The sequence below is a fragment of the Cinclus cinclus genome, chromosome 6, assembly GCF_963662255.1.
Source record: "Cinclus cinclus chromosome 6, bCinCin1.1, whole genome shotgun sequence".
NCBI lineage: Eukaryota > Metazoa > Chordata > Aves > Passeriformes > Cinclidae > Cinclus > Cinclus cinclus.
The window spans coordinates 29,207,118-29,226,649 of record NC_085051.1 but is presented as its reverse complement, the minus strand read 5'-3'; the positions used below and the strand labels follow the sequence as shown (position 1 = coordinate 29,226,649).

General features: G+C 47.3%; 1 protein-coding gene across 1 annotated transcript in view; it reads left to right on the top strand.

Annotated features, from left to right (window-relative positions):
* The first annotated feature begins 6,630 nt into the window (after window positions 1-6,630).
* GALNT16 (polypeptide N-acetylgalactosaminyltransferase 16) overlaps window positions 6,631-19,532 on the top strand; it is a 70,983-nt gene continuing 58,081 nt past the window's right edge. Inside the window, exon 1 of the mRNA XM_062494448.1 lies at window positions 6,631-6,834. Coding sequence (XP_062350432.1) covers window positions 6,631-6,834 — 204 coding nt within the window. The remainder of the gene's footprint in view (window positions 6,835-19,532) is intronic.

Below are 19,532 nucleotides of genomic sequence, written 5' to 3'. Positions count from 1 at the left end.
ACTGAGAGAGTTTTCTTTGTGCTGCCCCATGAAGCCCCTGGTGCCTTCCAGACTGACATAGCTGCGTGCTGGCCTGATGCAGCTCAGCAGTTCTTAATGGTTGTAATTCCACTGAAGCTGTCATTTCAATAAATACTCTCACCATTCTTGAGGTCTGCTTCACTCACCTCCCTGGAGGTAAAGATGTTCCAACAGAACACACATGGAAAAGATGGAAATTTAGAAATATTTAATATTACATTGATCTGCCTGAACTGTGTTCCTGACATCAGAGGGATGCCTGATGTTCTCAGAACTCCAACCCCTTTCCTGATTTTTTTTACACATTCCAGCTTCCACCTGCAGATGGACCTGGATCCCAGTAGGCAGATTAGGGCATCAGGCTCACTGAAACAGCACTGCAGTGCTTCTGGAATTGACTGATCCATGGCTCCTATTTCTGGCCTCCCTTCAGCCTGGAGTTTCTCATGCTTAGTGCCAGGGCTGGAATGCTTTGGAAACTTTTCCATTAATTATCGAAGCTATTTTCAGTGATAGAGCTTCAAAAATAAATATATTGCTGTGATTTTTAGGAAAGCTAAACATTTTTCATTGTACTCTATTCAAACCCAGTCTACTGTGCAGGGTGCAAGCTCCTTTTATGGGATGTGTGAGAAACTAGGTTGGATGTTTTTCACAGGTTATTTCCCAGATTGTTGTGTTTTCACATGAAATTCTTCTGTAGTGAAACACAGGAGTTTAATCATTTTGCCAGATGAGCATTTCAAACTGCTTCTCCTTTGCAGCCAAGAGGTCTGTAACAAGCACTAACCTGGTAGCTACACTGAGCTGTAAAAGCTTTGAATTTCTATGAGGATTAAATTGCAGTTCAGGTCACAGTCAGGGCTGTGATGGGATGCCAGTAAAGGAGAGCAAATTGTCCTCAGATAGTAATAAAAAGATTTTTATTGTTAATTAATTCTGAGCACCAGAAAAAGTGCTACATGCTTTACCATGAAGGTGGGAAATAAATCTCTGTCCTAGAAAAGATGCAGCAAGGAAGTGAAGCAAATGACTTGGGGTAAGAAAAGGAGATAAGAAAAGTAGACAGGAGGGAGAGCAAAAATTTGTATTAATCTCATAAAGTGAATCAGGTTGATTATATGTGGATCTTCTAGTTAATAAGTTGTACTAATATGTAATTATTACTAATTAAATATTTATTTTGTTCCTACATTTTTAAAAGATTATATGAACTTTGAACACTTTTCTGAGCTGTTGATCACTTCTGCCTGATTCTACCATAACTCCACTCCTCACTAAGGCCCACCTTGTCTTGTGGTGACAGACGAGGAGGTTACCTGGCTTAGAGGGGATTAATGGCACCACCTCCCATCCTGAATCCCAGCCAAACACTCTGAAGGCTTTCCTGGCTCTTACACACTGTCAAAGCAGATTCCTCTTGCCACTGTTAGCCTTTTAGCAGATGTTTTTCTCTTCATACTTGAAGAGCACAAGTGCAATGGGGAACTGTTAATTACAGCTTATTGTGAAGTCTTCTCATGCTCTCATTTTCCTTTAAGAAATGTGCTTATAAAAGTATGTTAAGATTACAGCAACCTTGACAGCACTTAAGACAATGTTTAATTGTACAATTTAAAGCAACTGAAATCCTGGTTCCCAGTTAACTCTGTGCAATTTGCCTTAAGTAGGCTCTGAGTTGCTGCCCTCCACCACCTTACTTGTTTACATGCTGGCCAGAAACAAGGGCCTAGAAGACATTTCTGTCCTGGTCAGCATATATGACACCCCAAATACCTAATCTTCTGTTAAATGCAGAACTAATTGGCATCCACCATCTGTACCTATTCTGACTGGGCATCAGAATAAATTAAGCCACTCCTAGGAGTGCAATTTATCTGACTGCCCTTTTTATGGTGCCTGAAGCAGTAAAGGGCTGGAGACTACTTGAACAGTGTCTAGCTCTAGGCAGGGCATGATCAAAACAACCTGTTGCACTTTTGGCACATCTTGTGGTTTCCCAGTGGTGTCTGAAGCCCAGGATGTGGAGGGTGATATGATACAACCTGAGGGACACCAGTATGGATTTTCAGAATCCCACACACACACCCATGCCCTCTGACCAGGATAAGAAAGCTTTTTCAGACAAGGAGAGTACTTCAGGCAGTGTAGAAATCTGTTCAATGTAGATGAGTCATGAAGATAACATTTTTATTTTTCTTTTCAACAGCTGTGTGGTGGAGGATGATGGCATACACTGTCATCTTAGCATTACAGTATGGGTGAACATATCTCAGAGGTTTTGTAAGGGTAAGATCTGGATCTGGATGAAGAGCATTGTGAGATGTCATGGTCAGACTGTCAGAGGTGCCTCTATCCATTACAGGGCAAGAACTTCAGCCTCCTCTGCCAATTGAAACAAATACTTGCCCTTCTCCCTCTTTTTCTTGAATTGAAATCAGGGATGAGCTGTGAGTCCTCTCCCTTCAATTGCTTTCACCTACTCCTACCAACCTCTTCCTGACCTGGAAGCAGACCACTGCCCCTGCTTGGGAAAAGAACAGGAGCTTCACCAGGGAGGGTGAGTGTGCAGCCTGGGGGTGGGCCAGAGGAAGGAGTCTCTGGGTGGCAGCAAGTTCAGAGTAAAGCATCCTAAGATATCTCACCTCCTGTATGCCCTGCTCTGCCCATGCAGGAGGACCTCTCTGAGGAGTGATCTTTTGTGAAAAATCCCTGAAAAGTCCCTGAACTGAAGGTGCTCTTCCCTAGATGCAAGGAGGAGCTCAGCTCCCGGCTGGCTGTGGGCAAGCAGAGCTGCCTCCCTCTGAGCAAGTCTTCTCATGCCATCTCATCATCATAAAATGCTATTCTCATTTCTCTCTGGAGCATGACCTGCTTCAGACCCTGAACTCTAATGCTAATTTTCTTCAAATGTTCTTAGCTAACCTCTGGATGAATTTACTCAGTTTCCAGAGTCCAGACAGACTTTATGTTCATGTTTCAGATGACACTTCCTTGCCTGGAGACCACAAATATAGCAGACCTGGTTTCTCAGATCAGAGTAGTGCTAAGAAAAAACTTTTTGGTGTTCTCCAGATGTTTTGTAGTTGAAACCTCAGCCATGTTTTAAGTCAGATGACTGCAAAAACATGCACTGTGTCTCACCATAACTATGAAGTAGCCACACTTCATTTTTTCTGAAGACAAATCTGGGTGATGCTTGTCTTTTCCCCTGCAGTAACAATCATCTCAATTTTGTCTGGGCAATTTGAAACACCAGGTCTGTTCTCCTGGCTGATGTGACCTGAACTGTCAGCCAAAGACAAAACTGGCTTCTCAAGAGCACCTTTTAATATTCATGGCCTTAGGAGATCTCTCTTTTTTTTTTTTTTTTAGTTTTTAAGGGTGATGATGGTTAGGGCCTTGGTGTTTATAAAAAAAAAATAAGGTTCTCAAACCCCACACAAAATTGTAGCTTGTTATATTCCTCCTCTTTTTCTGTGACTTTATTATTTGCCAAATACTTAGTTTATGCTTATCTAAAAAGAACAGCTGCCTGGGTTGTCACAAGGTTCCTTATTCCACTGTGCAAAGTTTGTCACAAAATAAGAGAAGATTTAACATCTCTATGATGGAACTGAAAAAGAACAAATGCATGATAAGAGCCCATAATTCTGCTGTGGGGTTTGAATAATCTTGATTTGTTTAGTTTATTGTATTATGTTTCTCAGGTCACTTCTCTTAGGGCATTTATTGAATTAGTTGGTACTTTTGCAAAGATCAGCACTGAAGTATTTATTATTACTGTTAACATTCATTGTGTGTCTACCTTGCCAGTTGTGTGGTGTAGAGATCTACATGCCAGACTGCTTCTGGTATTCTTTTCTCTGATGGGCTGGTGTTAATATCTGCTTGCAGCACTGCAGCTTACAGTATAGTTATACCTGAACCAAACAATTTATATTGTCAGAGAACATAAGGTTAGAATGCTGTCTTTGAAAAGAAAGACAAGATTCTGGAGCAAAGCTCGGTGGTCAGAGATTAAGTCATTGCAAGTTCCATCTGTGGAAAATGAAACCTTTCAGTACCAATAGCTCAGACCTGCAAGCTAGTAATCCTACAGTGAGGTATCTGGGCCTTGGAGATGAAACATTGCTGCAGAGACACTTTCAAATCATGTGGAAGCCTGGTGCTGTGTAAGTAAATTCACAGCCTTTTCTGCTGGAGCGGTGCTGAAGGTCTTGTCTCCTTCAGGCCAGCTAGCTCTAGTGCCCCAGCCAACACCTCCTAACACACTTCAGCTCAAATAGGTCCCAAAGCTTAGGTACGTAAATAAAGGACCTCTGCAAATCTGGTTTGTCTGTTCTGAACTGGATCTGCTGACATGATGACCTGCTCTTCCACCAGCTCCGAGGATGCATACCTCGGTGCTCTTGCTGTGCCCTTCACTGTGATTGTGGGCTAGAGCAGAGCTTCCCTACCCCGCACTCTGAATGTGTTTCTGCAGGAACAGCCCCTGCTTTCTACTGCTGATTCCTGCAGGGAGACAGGAGTAAAGACAGCTGCCCCTTAGGAGAAAGACCTCTTGACTGGCTTCTGTCTGGGGCTCTGCTGAAGCTTGCCTACAGAGCACTCTGCTCATTTCTGACTCTTCCCTACACACCATCCCTTGAGAGGCAATGGCGATTGCATGGCAGCTTATAGGATGTGCTAGCAGAGTGGGGGGGCAACACAGGAAGAAAATGAATGGCTGCAGTGGAAAAGAGAAGCAGTGTGCTTGGAAAAGCAGGAGACGGCAGTCTGTTTAGTTCAAGTCTTGGGGCAGAGGATTTTCTGTTTCACACAAAAGGCTCCATTGCTGTTTGTGATTTGCTCTTCTGTAGTGAATTCCACCAAAAGGTGAGAAAAGACTAAGAAGGAATCAAACATAGTCTGGTATGGTCTGAACAGTGGTGAAAGAGAAGATAGTCTGCCTGGCTCTGCTGTCACATGGATATGAACACATCTTACTCCCCGTCTTCCTCTTTTCTGAATCCTTGGTACAGCTCCTCTGCTTCTCTTCATGTCCCTCTGTAGCTCAAGCAGCTGCTGGATCCAAACCCATGCAGGAGAGCAGATACTCTTTTTTTTTTTTTCAGTAAGATTGTGAAAGAGACTGAAAACAGTGGGAGCCCAGCTTCCACAGGATGTGGACTGGGCAGCTTAGACTAATTATGTTTTTGTTCGTCCCTTGGAAGACTTTGGTTTTACCTTAAATATCTCAAACTTTGCATTGCCACTGACTATGACTAGTCAGTCTGGGAAGCTGCGTGTGGTTGACAGGTCACTGGGGGGATGTGAGGTGCTTTCTAAGATTTTCTATATCAGGCATGCAGTGTGCTTTGCAGGGAGATTGATGTGGAGCCATGCTGCAGCCCTGGGAGGTGGTGATCCTAGAAGCAGCATTCTGCCCTGAGTGCCCACGGAACAAGTCTGATGAAGGAATTTTGTACTGTGCTGTACTTCAGGAAACTAGCAGTGTGCAGGTAAATCTGAAAGGGCAAATTAGCAGGGCAGGTTGGAATTACACTTAGAGGAACTTGGTCAGGAGGAAAGTAGGGCAAAAAGTTACTTAGAAGCCCTAACATTTTCCATACCGTAATGCAAATACTCTAATCCCCTCATCGGGTGCCTTGAAGGTACCCTAGCCCCATTATCAGGTGCCTTGGAACCACCTTTGTTTTCTAAACATTTGTTTTCCCTGTAAGTTTTCTCAGTACCTCCTCCTGCTCTTGCAAACCTAAAAGCCGTAGTTGCACAGCGGCTGCACTGTGCCTAAATGCCACAAGATGCATGCTCTGTTGTTTAAGCTGCACACAGGGACTGGATTCAGTGAGCTTTTTACTGCTGCAGCTTTAGCAGTGCCCTGTAATATGGAATTGTATCATCGTTCCTCTCCACTGCCGTGCTTGTCCTCCCGCAGGGCTTGAAAGACCTGGAGGCTGTGGTGCTGGCCCAGGCACCCAGCCCTTGTGCCAGTGTGTGACTGTTGCATGTGGCAGCGATGGGAGCGGGTGCTTGGGCAGCTGCACTGTCAGCCTGAGAGCCTTGCTCCCGTCAACCACCACAGATCCAGTGGGAGATCAGCGGGCTCATCTCCACGGAATGGGTGCCTAGCTCCCCGCGTGCCACGGGCTGGCCGCCTGCCTTACGGGCACGACTGTGGCAGTACAGACACGAGTCCCAGCGGGGCAGCGGTGCAGGAGGGCAGGCTGCTTCGCTGCCCGCGTCCCAGCAGCCATCTCCTGGGGCTGAGCCCGTGTCACCCGCTCCCCGGACGGGGGCCCTGCCTCCCCGTCCCCGCTGCAGCATCCCCGTCGGCAGCCGGGCCCCGCTCCCCGCGCCGGCCAGGCCGGGAGGAGGAGGAGCAGGAGGAGGCGCGGAGCCCTCCGCCCCCTGCGGCGGAGCGGGCGAGGCTTTAGGACCCGGCGGCGGCGGCTGGGCGGTGCGGGGCCGGGCCGGGCCGGGGCCGGAGCGGTGCGGGGGAGCCGCGCCGCCGCCTCCTCCACCTCTTCTCTTCTCCTCTTCTTCCTCCCGCAGCCGCCCCTGTCCGTCGAGGCGGCGCTCCCAGGCTCCCCCGGGGCGCTCGGCATGAGGAGGATCAGGGCTAATGCCATCGCCATCCTGACCGTCGCCTGGATCTTGGGCACTTTCTACTACTTATGGCAGGACAACAAGCCGCGCTCGGCGGCTGCCGGCAGGTCCGCCGGAGGCGGTAGCGGCGGCGCCCGGAGCGGGCAGAGGGCGGCCGGCAGGCTGGAGCTGCGCCGGGAGGAGAGGACCATCCCCCTCATCGTGAGTGAGCGGCGGCCGGCAGCATCCCGTCCTGCCGCGGCGGGGAGGATGCTCGGAGAGGGAGCCGCGGCGGGCGCGGGGTGCGCCGGCGGAGGGCTGCGCTTTGCCTTCGGGTTGCTTTCTGTTTATTTTAGCATTCGTGCTTGTCACCATGGCAGCCGCTACAATCGGGGAGCAGGGTGGGCACTCTCTGGGGAGTAGAGTAATGCCGTGGGTAAAGTGTTCGCGAGTTGTCTCCGCCGCTCTCAGCCCGGGCTCTGCTCCTCCGGCTGAGAGCCGGCTGCCCTTGGCCGGGGAAAAAGGCGGGTTAAACAGCTGGAAGGCTTTTGATTCGCGTTCAGAAGGCGCACGCATACAGATATGTACACACGCACACACACGCATGTATGTGATCATAGTGCTTTCCCGTCAGGACCAGCTGAGAGCTATGACCTCTCACAAGCCCTTCCTCCGGCCAGCCGGGCTCCCAGCAACGGGCCGGAGGGATGCGAGTGACTGTACAGATGGTACCAGCCTCTGCCTCGGCCCCTCCGCTTGGCTGCCAGATGGGGGACCTGGGCGCCTCTTGGGACTTTTGTCTCTTTTAACCAGAGGCAGCGATCTGAGCCGGGCTCGTGCTAGGGTTTGGGCAGGGAGGTGGCGGGAGCCCCCAGGGCTCCGTTCCTAACCCGAGCAGTGCAGCAATGCCCTGATGTGATACTTCAGTTTTGTTGAAAGCCTCACACTCTGCCCTCCTTAGGTTTCTGTGGGCTCAGTAGGGGGATAAATTGAGCTCCTGGCTTGAGGATGATGAGGATTTTTCTGCTCTGTCCGTGGGGGTGATTTGTCCTTCCTTCAGCCTGTACAATAGCATCAATAAAGCTCTCCCCACTCTAGGCAATCGCTTCATAAAATATAAATCAGCCCCGGAGCAAGAAGTGGCCCAGCAATAGCATTCCCAGGAGTGATCCAGCTGAAGCTGTTCGGGAACTGCGCTGTGTGTCACTCTTTGGCCGGGAATCCATTTGTCAGCTGGTTACGCACACATGGAAGCGAGCAAAAGCAGCAGCCTGGTCAGAGTCGGAGCAGGGGCCAGGCACCAGGCCAGGGCTGCCTGCTTCCCTCCTTGGCTGGCACTGGGATTTTTTGGCCCGTGTCTCGCTTTTTTTTACCTGTAAAGCGGCGGTGGGAAGTGTGTGTATAGGGGTTTGGGAAGCCCATGAATGTTCGGTAAATGCTGTCAGAGCAGTCCCAGCCCTCAGGCAGCAGGGTGGAAACTCTTTAGCGGAGCCCCTTGGCCATTTCTTGCAGCTGTTGAAACTCAAAAGTTAAGGCTGAGGCTCTTGGGCAGAGCACTTCTGTTATTTGCTGCTCACTGGGGCTGGTGGCTCCCAGCAGTTCAGGCTGCTCTGCTTTGGACCCTCTGTGGAGCAGGACTATGGAAATGAGTATGATGAGGGGCTCTGTGCTAGAGCTGTTATTGCTGTAGCCCTTTGGGTGCACTGGGAAATGCTCTTAGGCTGAGTTGAACAAACAGAGGATTTGGAGCACTCCTGCTTTTTTGATTCCACCTTAGTGGCAGAGGAAGCTGCCCCATAGCCTCTGATTTCTTGTGTGAGCTTGAACATACTGCTCTAGCAGTTTTATTTCTCTGTTCCCCTGCTTATCCCTTCTGGTTTTTTATAGCATTTACTTTACTCCCTCTCAGAGGTCTTGTGAGGTTACATGAATCCATATCATCTGCCAAGCACCTTAAAATCCTCATGAGGAGGATGCTGTGGCAATGCCCCACGTTGTTACATTGCTGCTGTTTGGAGGGAGCGGTATGTGTTCATGGCTAACCACAAAGCCTCTCCTTACAAGATACAGTGCTGTGCAACAGCCACTCCAAATCTGGTCCTGCTCTCAAAACCGTGTAAATAATTCCAGCACTGCTCCATGCCTGAAATCCCTAAGCAAGGAAAATGTATCATCCTTTGCATCTCAAGTCCCTCTGTAACTGGGGTCCCAGGATGTGCCAGCCCTCCCAGAAGGGCTCTCAGTAGCAGCTGAGATGGAGGACCCTCTCCTGATGGACCTGGCAGTGGGGCATAGTGGAAATTTCACATCTTGACCTGACATGATGTATTTTCATAGAGAAGGGAAAACAGGAAGCGTTTGTGGTGTTTGGGCTTTCCCTCATGCATGCAGGTTTCCCAAGGGTTTGGTGGGTTGCCGTGAGAGGCAAGGTGGTAAAATGCACTATGTGTAGTCCTGTAACTGTGCAGTGCTATGGCTGTGGGGAGCCTAATAGGCTTAGCAGTGATGTGCACAACTAGCTGTCCCAGCCTTTGCCTCTGCCTGTGCTGCTGGGACAGAAGCAGGGAAGCAACTATGTGTGGGCATGGGGCAGGAAGGTTGGTGGAGGTCTGGGGACAGCACTATCCCTCAGGGCATGGCATCTAGCAGGGTCTGAGCAGTGGGTCCCGTGGTCTAAGCTGTGTGTGAACCTGAGGGCTGGTCAGGCTGCAGCAGCAGCTGTGTGGATGGTCCTCAGCACATGGCCAGCTTTGTTCCCCAGCACAGCCCACCACCCTCTCCCAGCCAGCGCAGGAAATGTGCCAGTTCTATTGCCCTGCTGGAGAAATAACAAATCTAGAGAAGCAGCTGTCCTTTGGCAGCACAGAGCCCTCAACCCTGTGTTCCTTCCCCTTGCAGTCTGATTATTTGACATAATGTATGGTGGTGGTCATGTATAAGGGGAGGTGTGCCTGTGCTCTGCATGCTTCTCTATCCCTTGGCTTTCTGCAGAGCCACTGAGACAAGCTGCCCATTTTGATCCAGCTTCTGGTTTCCTCTGCTCTGCATGAGTGATGGTGTTGGAGTTCAGGTTTGGGCTCATCTGCAAATAAGGGTGACTCATGTGACTTATGGGTCTCTGGAAAAATATGTTTTCAGTTTTCTAAAATTGGCTGCTTTTCTGTCTGGGAAAAAGAAAAAAAAAATCTTTCTTTTGGATGAGTGAGTCCAAGAGTTCTGCTCTTACATCTATGCTATGACATTTCAAATACAGAGCAAGTGAACTTGTATTGCGTCGGTTTACAAATGGAAGTGCTGTCTGGGCTTGTTTTTTTTTCTTTTTTTCTCAGTTAATGTGAAGAATAAAAATTGCCTCAGGTAAACACTATAGCAATTTTAAGTTTCAGCTTGAAACTGTTTTTTATTTGTTGACCTCATATTTATTAGCACAACTTTGAACTTAAAATCTGTATGTCTGATTCCTGGGGTCAGCAGGGAAATCTTTGAATATTTAAGCTGGGGCACGGAGCTGTTAGAGATCAGTGTTCCAGAAACAGCTCGTACATTAATAGAGATCCTACAGATACCTGCTTTATATATAGAAATCTTGACATGTGGCCTGTCTGCAATAGGCTCTTCACAAAGAGACTCTACAGATGCTTGAAATGAAAATTCAGATATTGGCAAATGGCAGGGCTTACTTGGTGACATGATGAGTCCCTGCATGCTTCTTCTTCCACTTACCACAGAGGGTAGAAACACAAGTGAGTACCACCCTCTTAGAAACGCGTTTTTACTCTGGGGCACAGCATAGTTTCATATCGATTAGAAAGAGCTCTAAGACCTCTGACAGTTGTTTTGTGTGTTTTTGGAAGATGTGCTTCTTCCCTGGACTCTTCTCTGTCTCTTCTAGACAAAAGGTTGTCTCCCATCTCCAGGAAATTTCCAAATGCCAGAAGCTGTGCTATGTGTCTTTGGAAGGGCTTTGGCATCATTCCTGCACTATGTACAGGTGGTTAATTGTTCACCATGTGCTGCATATCTGCTCTAGTATGGCACTGATGAGCAGAGCCCAGTTCTTCCCTCTCTAAAGACTGCAGCATGGGAAGTTCATCCAGCACTTGTGTCCCAGTGAAGAGAGCGAGGCCATTGCTGCAGTGTGGGCAAAACTTGTTAGTGAGAGGGAGGCTTGGTAGGCAGCTTTGAAAGAGAAATTTTTCTGTTGGCTGACTGTGAGCTGAGGGTGGGACTATTTGCTCCTATTCCCTGGTCAAAAGCAGGATGTGAGGCTGCCTACAGGGCTCTCCAGCTTGCTGACTTCTCTGGGGTGGCAGGGAAGCTGCCTGGAAGTTGGAAACAAAAGTGCCCTTACTTAAATGCTCTGAACTGTGTTAGGCTGATGCCCTGTTGCTCTTTGGAGCCGGTATGATGCCTCTTATCTTTGTCAGTTGCTCTTTGGAGCCGGGATGTTGTTTCATGTCTTCCTCCTGCCAATTTCTGTGACCGGTGTAGTTGCTCTGTGAGCCCACAGGATCCAGTTTGGCAGTGGAGAAGCCCTGTATTGTAATGCTGGCTCAGGTTGCCTGGGCTCAGCCCTCCTGGCTGCTCCCTACCTCTGTGCTCAGCCATGTAAAATGAACACTGGGGAGATGAGATCAAGGCATCCTTTTTCCTTGTAGCAAAGGGCTTCTAAATGCTCTGCAAACATTATGGAACTGTGTGTCACTTGCCTGTGGTGAGACAGAGAGCAGGAGACTCCACTGGGATGCTTTGCTCAGAACAGGTGGTGTGTGCAGGCAAAGAACAAGTTGGCGAGGAAAGATGTCAATTGTTTAATTCCCACATCTTGTTTAGCCAGAAAATAGGCAGTGCCTGGGCTTTACCTGCTTCTCTGAATTGCCAGACTGGCACTTTTAGCCATGCTTTTATTTGCCACCAAGTAAGACCACCCTGATGTATGCTCTTCAGACCCTGGGACACCTAGTTAACAGCATGCTCTGCTGATTTATTTTTGTGTTGCCTTTGGCTCCTGGGTGTCTGCATCCCACAAAGCAGGTGCTGGCTGATATTCACCGTGCATTCATGAATGATTTTATTCTCATCCTTTCATCACATTTCCTCTGTGTGCAGCTTCCAGAGGATGCTGTTTTCCTCACAATTGGGATAAGCCACAACTTTCATGGTTTGCTAAATGATACCATTTACAGGGACCTCTGTCCCATGTGGCTCCTGCAAGTGTGCCTGCCTGGAGGCAGGTCTTGTAGCCTCAGGCATGTAACTCCAGAAACTGAGGTGGATCCTAGATAAATAAAAAACCCCCAACAAACACAACCATAGGGGAATCAGCACTATTTCCTTGCATTGGCGTATCGTCAGACCTAATTTCATGACCTTCTGTGGTGTGGAGAGAAAATGCCTAATTGTAGGAGGATAGTTTGTAAGGACAGTGCAGAAGGCAATATTTCCCAATGAATTACAGATGTACTTATTGCTGAGAAATGGAGACAGCCTTTCCTGCCTTGTGAGAATGGGTGTTACAAAAGAGTGGGGCAGCTAGTCTAGAGTAAGTTGTAGATGGAGATTCAGAGTTTGCTGCAGTTTGGGGTGGAGTCTGCTGGCTGTGCTGTGAGGAGGAAGGGACATGTGGTTGTGCAGGGGACAGATAAGGTAAGAAGATGCTATGTGAGGGACAGACAGGGCTAGGTGGCTGGGTAAGGGACAGCTTGGGGTTAGCCAGTCATGCAGAAGGAAGAAGAAAGCTTGCAGAGAGGAGAGAAGGAGTCAGTGCTGTGTGGAGGTGCCTGAGAGAAGTCCATTGAGAGAAGGCATGAAAAGTTTTTAGTGGAAGACTGGTGTTGGTGCCAGTCATGTCTGTCTTGACATAATTACTACACCTAATTTTTAATGAGGTGCCACAGTTCATTTCAGCAGCTTCCTTACTGTTTTACTTATAGCAGCTTGGTCCCTCTTGAGGCAAGGACCACACATATGGCTCTGTAGGTTTCTTTTTGCTCTTATGCTGAGTGTCTGTGTTTGAGTTTGCACATGTGTGGACAGAGCATGGGATGCTCTGTGGTCTCCCCAGGGCTGTGATGCTGCCTGTGAACCAAACCACCACGGCTGCAGCAGCAGGAGCTTGAGTCCAGGAAGGTATGGTGAGCAGCCCAGCAAACTTGCTATGTTCATCAGTTCATGAAATGCTCTTGTTTTCTTAAAGCATCTTCCTTTCAAGTTAAAGTGGAGGAAACTTCATCTTCTACCACCTGCAAAACAGCACCTCTCCCTGTGGCTCTGCACATATTTGGGGTGTTGGAAATGAGATGGAAAAGCAGCTGCAGTGCCAATGGTTTTGCAGGTGAAGGTGCCCCTACAAGTTGCTCTGTTTGTCTGTGCTGTTCAGCCTGGCTCATTCCACTGCCAAAATCCAGCAACTGCCTGGCTCTTCCCAGCACTTGTATGGCCTTTGCTCTTCTCAGTTTGTATCATGGTGGGGGATGCAGCCCTTAGTGCTTGGGGTTTTATGACAGCCATTCCTGCTGTGGCCAGACCCTTGCAGGAGTGATTTATTTTATTTATTTTTTTTTTTTAATCTCTGTGGCATCTCTTGTGGCACACAAGGCCTGTGCCAGCTCCCTGGGAAATGATGATTTGGTAAATTTTTCTCTAAGGATATTACTGCAGGAGGAAGATTCAGTGGCAGCTTGCTGGTCTAATATTTTGCTTATGGTGTTTATGTTTTAAAAATGAGGGAATGGCTGCTGTTTGCCTAAATGGCAGAAAATTATTTTATATTTAATTTGTCCCAGTGGCCCTTGTGATGTGTTAAAAATGAAATAAAGGAAATTGTTCACAATAGTAGTATTAATAAAATCCAGTTGGCAGCACTGGCCTTAATTGTTAATCAAAATGATGCTGTCTCTGCAGTGCAGTAGCCAGGGCCTGGGGAACGTGGTGGTCTGGGCAGCCTGGGACAGTAGAAGTGAGGGGAGGGCCAGTGCAGTGCTCCTGAACATGATTTATTTTACTAGAGCCTTTTCATTAAATCAGTGGGTGAAGCAGTTGCAAGTTTTAGCAAGCTGAACCATTCTTTAGTATGCACCTGCTTCCTCAGTTAGTTCTTTGCATATACAAAACTGTCTTAAGATTTAAAAACTAAAAATTTAGTAGTTTTGCTGGAAACAGAAAGCTTTGATAGATACCTCAGATTGATGTTTGCCATAATGAAACTTAGTCCAGACACTTCATCCCACTGCAGGCAGGTTGAGAGTCTCTTAAAAGGCAAGGGGAAAAGCTGTTTTGTTTTAGTGGCACTGGACTGGGACCACCCGTCTTTGAGCACTGAAAACTGACTGAATTACTCCTGTTAGAAAAACAGAGCACAAAGGCAATGAAACAGACGTAAATGTGATGGGGATGAAACACACGGAACAGTGGGGGACCCTGGCTCACCTGTGCATTGTCTCACTTCTGTAGTGGAAACCCCAGGGCAGAGCCCAGCCAAGTGGGATCTCTTGCTCTTCCTTGGCTCCCCATAGAATGCCAGCTGGTTGTTGCTATTCCATGTCACCCCAGTGTAAATCCCAGGACCTTGCTTTCTCCTGCCTGTTTTAGTTGTGTATGCTGCTCTCATGTGGCATTCCAGCCCTATCTACCAGCTCCTGCAGTAGGCCTGTGGGCTCTTTGGGGTTGAACTGTCAGCTGTCACTGCTGCCACTCTGTCCAGTGCCAAGAGCAGAGGCCATGACCACATCCCATGTTGTTGCATTAAGGTAAAGACTGAACCACAGTGAGTGGAGTGGGAGTTGAGCTGCCTTATTGACTGAGCTGAACTCATTCTCCTTACAGGCTCTTCATATGCCTCAATTTCCCCAAAGTCTAAAATGAAAATTTTATCTACTTCACAGGGCTTTTGCGCAACTTAGCTTGCGAGTTTTGTAAAGGGCTGGAGATGAGAGAGAACCTTAGTAAAATATTTGGTTGAGTTCCCCCTTTGTATACCCTCTGAACAAGGAACGGGATTAGGAGAAAGGTAGCAGGTCAGGGCTGATCTGCTGCAAGGGGAAGGTGTTAGAGGCACAGGATGTTCCTTTAACAGTGCTCCATGCACTGAACAATAGGATTTGTTAGAAAAGCCTGTGTATTACCTGCTGCTGTATTTTGCTGTGTCTTTACAAGCGCATATTCTTGCAACTAATAAAAGTGATAAAGGACTGGAGGTGGACTGTCTGCTTCAGATTTCCATGTCCCAGTTATGCTTGGGGCTGTGTAGAAGTAAGATATATGGCAATACAATTAAAACAAAATCGAAAACAAAGTAAAAAAGAATATAGTGCTCTCTTGGGCCCTATCTCTGCAGAGAAATTACCTGTGTTGTGGTGTGCTTTGAGCATATGGGTAATTTCTCAGTGTTGGTAGAGACTGGGTTTTTGATAGGCAGCTGCATGCTCCCTTCGGCTCTGCTTTCTTTTGGTTCCTTCATGGGCATCGTTCCTGCAGAGACCTGCCTTGGCTCCCTCTGCAGTGCCACTGCAGGTCTCACAGCACTGTCAGTGTCCCTGTGCATCCCCAGGATGTGAATGAAGCTGCCCCGGGGCTGCGAAGCTGTTCTGGCTGGTGAGATGATGCTTGGTTGGCCATTCTGCCATGGTGGAGCTGCAGGGTTGACTTTGCAGTTCAGGCTTCAAGGCTGCCATGGTTGGGCTGGAGCAGTGCTCTAACTTCTGACTCTTATTGTATAGTCACTGATGACATTTGGCTAAAGCTGCAAAAAATTATCTGCTTTAACCTCTTGTTTTCAATTCTCTCACTTTTCAGATTTTTCATCTTGTAAGCTGTAATATGATCTTTTTGAGGAGGTTTTGTTTAACAGTAGCAGAGAGAGCAAGCACCTGTGCTGAAATCTGCATCAGACATTTTGTGGGCCTGTGAGGGGGGAAAAAAAGGCTATTTTTCGTGGCTTTATTGTTTTGGATAACTGCCCTGAAACAGCTAGGGCTTGGCTGGAAAAGTGCTTCTAACCAATGAAAGTGTCTTCAGAGGTTCTCTGAAAAAAATCTTTCTGTAGGACAAAATTGCAAAAATGATGATTTCCATCTGCTTGCATGCTGAGTGCCCTGAACAAAGTATTTGGTGCCAGAGAGTGTCATGCCCAGTAATGCCATACTGTAACTCTGTGCCTTTTGGTACCAAGTATGCAGTAATAAGCATAATGAATAAGGAAGAGTGTATAAGAGCTGCAAAAAGCAGTGCAACTCCTTGGGTACAGGAATTTGGATACAGCGGCAGTGCAAATGGGAGCCATCACATTCACACAATGAAATTGAAACAATTGTGTGCTTCCTATGTAGTTCCCTGTAGTCTTTTGAAATTGTAAAAAATAATAGTAAAGTATTGGTGTTAAAAACTGTGAATGGTGCAAGTGCTCGCTGCTAAGTCCTGGTGTGTGTGATCATGCTGTGTTTCCCAGGTGCTGTAATATGTATGCCATTTTTAGTGGATTTTTTTCTTCTTTGCACCTTTCAGTGAGATTTATTTAGATCTGGTTGTGTGGTAGGAATTACCAGCCTCCAGGCTGCTGCTGGAGTAGCCTGTATTAGTCTCCTAACCTTCTGAAATGTCTCCATTTGGTTGAACTCTGTTTTATGCTGAAAGATAGGGAACAGCCTCTCACAGTGACCTCTGAGGGGCTGGCAGGAGCACTGACAAACAGGTAGGGGCATAACCCTATTTCTGGTCTAGGGATGCTCAGCTGGCACATCCCTGTTGGTGCTTCAGTTGCAGAACTGGCTCTGCTGTTAGGGGCAGGTTGAGGTGAGCACAGGGGTGTTTCTCTTGTTGCTTGGGTGCATGGGTGGTGTTAACACCGAGCTTGGGTTGGCAGCAGAAGGATGGATGCTCTGCAATGAGATAACCCTTTCAAAAAATCTGTTGGAGCAAATCTGACTGAACTTGGTGTCTGTTTGTATCCTCCCTGTGTTTGGGTAGTCTGAGTCTGGCTGTGCTGTGCCTCGGAATGCCAGATTGCTGAGTGGCCCCATGGGACATTTCATGACATCTCCAGTCTGTCCTGGGAAAACTGGACCGCACTATCTCGGCAGCCTAAAAAAAATGTTGGGAAGGGCTGGGAAATCAGCATTCCATCAGGACTACCTGTGAATCTGTCAGGCCAGGCAATGATGAGATGAGGTCAAGTGAGGTGTCTGGCCTTGGAGAACCTGCCCAAGCACCTATCAAAATCTGCCTTTGGCCCAGTGTGAAAGGATTTAAAGTGAGCAGTTGGACTGCTGGCTCATACCAGGTCCTTGAACAGACATCAATCTCATGCTACATGTTAGGCGAGCTGTGAGGAGGTGGTTAACAGTGAAATCAAACACTGTCCTTACAGCACAGGATACAGATTGAGTCACATCAGGTAGCAGGAAAAATCTGCTGATCTGCCTGCATGACTCTCCCTGCAGTATTATTAAAAATTATGCATTTTAAGTTATTTACTCATTAATTTTCTTGGGCCCAAAGCCTCACTTTCAGGAAAGACATATTGGAGTTGAAAGGAAATATGGTGGGGTGATAGAAATTGCTGTGTGTGGCAGGGCTAATGTAAAATACAGGTTATGGCTTCATTATTCTCTCTGCTGCTGTTCAGCTCTTAATTGAATATTACTGCCCTGTATGGTTGGTATCTTTGCTACGCCTTGTATCTGTGACTCAAAAGGGCTACCTGAGTGTTTCTGCCACCCCGTGGGTTTTGATGCATCCATCATGGCATAGCAATGTCATGGCAGTAGTCTTCTCTTCCCCACTGCCAGCGTACTTGGGGCAGGGGGTCTCCACATACACTGAGAAATTGGAGGGGATGGTGTTCTGTGAGGACCTTGTGAGAGACACTTGATATGTGCAAAGCTGAGCCCTTTAAATCTTGGTGTCCTAGTTTACAGGGATTTAGTCCTTCCAACCTGTCACAGTCCATCTCATTTTTCCCCCTTTCCTTTTAGTTAGAGGATTAAAATTGTCGCATTGAGCTTAAAGGGGATTGGAATGCTCTGTATTTTATTTCTGCTTTTGCCCAATGTCTCCTAAGAGACATCATAAAGAATGGCCAAGAATGGATAAACAGGTATTAGCACCACTGCGAGTGCTGAAAAAAAAGTGAGAAAACTCTCTGTGCCCTGTTATGCCTGCATTACTGCAGGGTCTGCGCAGGATGCTCGTGACCTCCTGAGCTGTGGCAGCTGCCCCACACACTGGCATTAGCCTGTGTCTACAGATTGCCTGGAGGTAGGAGCAGGGACTGAGGGCACTCAGCTGGGCAGGAACAGCAGCTGCGGGAGGGGAGAGTGGTGATGGGAACTGGGGGGATGAAGGGATTCCCTTCTTATTCTTCTGTGCCTCCTGTACCACAGGAGCTGTGTAAGGCTCCCCAGTTCACCCATGTACAGGAGGAACTTGCTCCTGCCAGTGGGCTGCACGTTCAGAAACACTGGCACACAGTTCTGCACAGTTCCTTCAGCTTAGCTTCAGGAGAATCCAGGATCTATACCTTAAATGAAGTATCTTGACTTGTTTTTCGGGGAGGGGTGTATCTGGATGTATCTGGTTCACCATGGAAGAATATTTAAAAGTGTTACAAAATAGAAATGCAGGGTGACTATTTGGATTCCCTAGTTCATGTAGCAGTGGATCTAAGAATTTAGGAAATAGTGCTGCACCTGGTATTTATTAAATATCCTGGAAATCGTTAAACTATGTCCAAATTCATAAAGACTAAGTAAATTTTGAGTATCCACAATGCGGCATCGATTTTCTTGTCTAGCTTTCTGTTAGTGTTTTTATAATTCTGCTGGAAGTACACCTCCCACTGCTACATTTAATTTGCTGGCCCTGTGTAGAGCTTGAAGTGTGGTCTTCTGTGCTGCTCTGTGGCAAGGACAGCCATGAAGCATGTTGCCGGACTGCTCTGTTGAGTCATTAGAGGCAATTTGTATCTCTCTGGTCTTGTGTAGGTGAGTTGAATCTCAACAGAAAATATTTCCATTGAGGTCAGAATTTGCTTTAAATTTTCTGTTCAATATTTTTCTCCCCAAGGTAAATTCCCGTATCACTGTCCCATATTGGATAAAAGTAAATTTAGAGGCATTTTGATCAGTGCCTGTGAGCTGGGTGCCATACAGGTTCTTTCTGTTTGTGAGTGACATGTTCAGGGCCCTTCTGTGAAGGGGGAATGTGATAGGGAGACTAGTTGAATTATAAACCATTGGGGGCTGCCGCAAGCCTGCTTGGAGTTACCAGTTGCCTTGCCATTCTTTTCCAAGCAATTTGCATGTAAGAGTTGTGTGAGATCTCCCATCTGTCTTGCTCCTATCCAAGACCTCACACAAGGCCTGTATTGCTGGGTGCTTCCTGTTTATCTGTAGATCTCTTTGGCTATCCACTCTTTGGTGCAAATGTGAGCAGAAAAGACAGGTTCTGTCCTGGAGTTTACAACCTATGTACATGAGTGAGATAAAGAGTTAGGGATAGAAAGCATTCTTTTCCCCTATTCCCCTGATAGAGAGCTGGGATTAAGCCTTGAGTTCTGCTGAAAGGAAACAAAGCAATATTCAGAACTGCTAGCCTCTGGTTATTAACACTGGTGAAAATACCAGTAAAGCCAACACAGCTTGGATATTAATTGTGTACCCACACATAATCAGTGAATTTGCTACTGGATTCCAGTTACTACCCCAGAGACAATTAAAACTCTGTCCTGTGGTTGCTCCTGTTGTAACTGGCCATCCCTCATTCCATTTTGCATTGATACTATATTTGGACCACCTCCCCACCTCTTGTAATTTCTGTGACCAGTGATGGGTTGACCACTTGAAACCACTTTGGCACATGTAGTATGTCACCTGAGTGGGCTGGGACACGTTGGGGGAAAACAAATTTGACTTGTGACTGGAGGG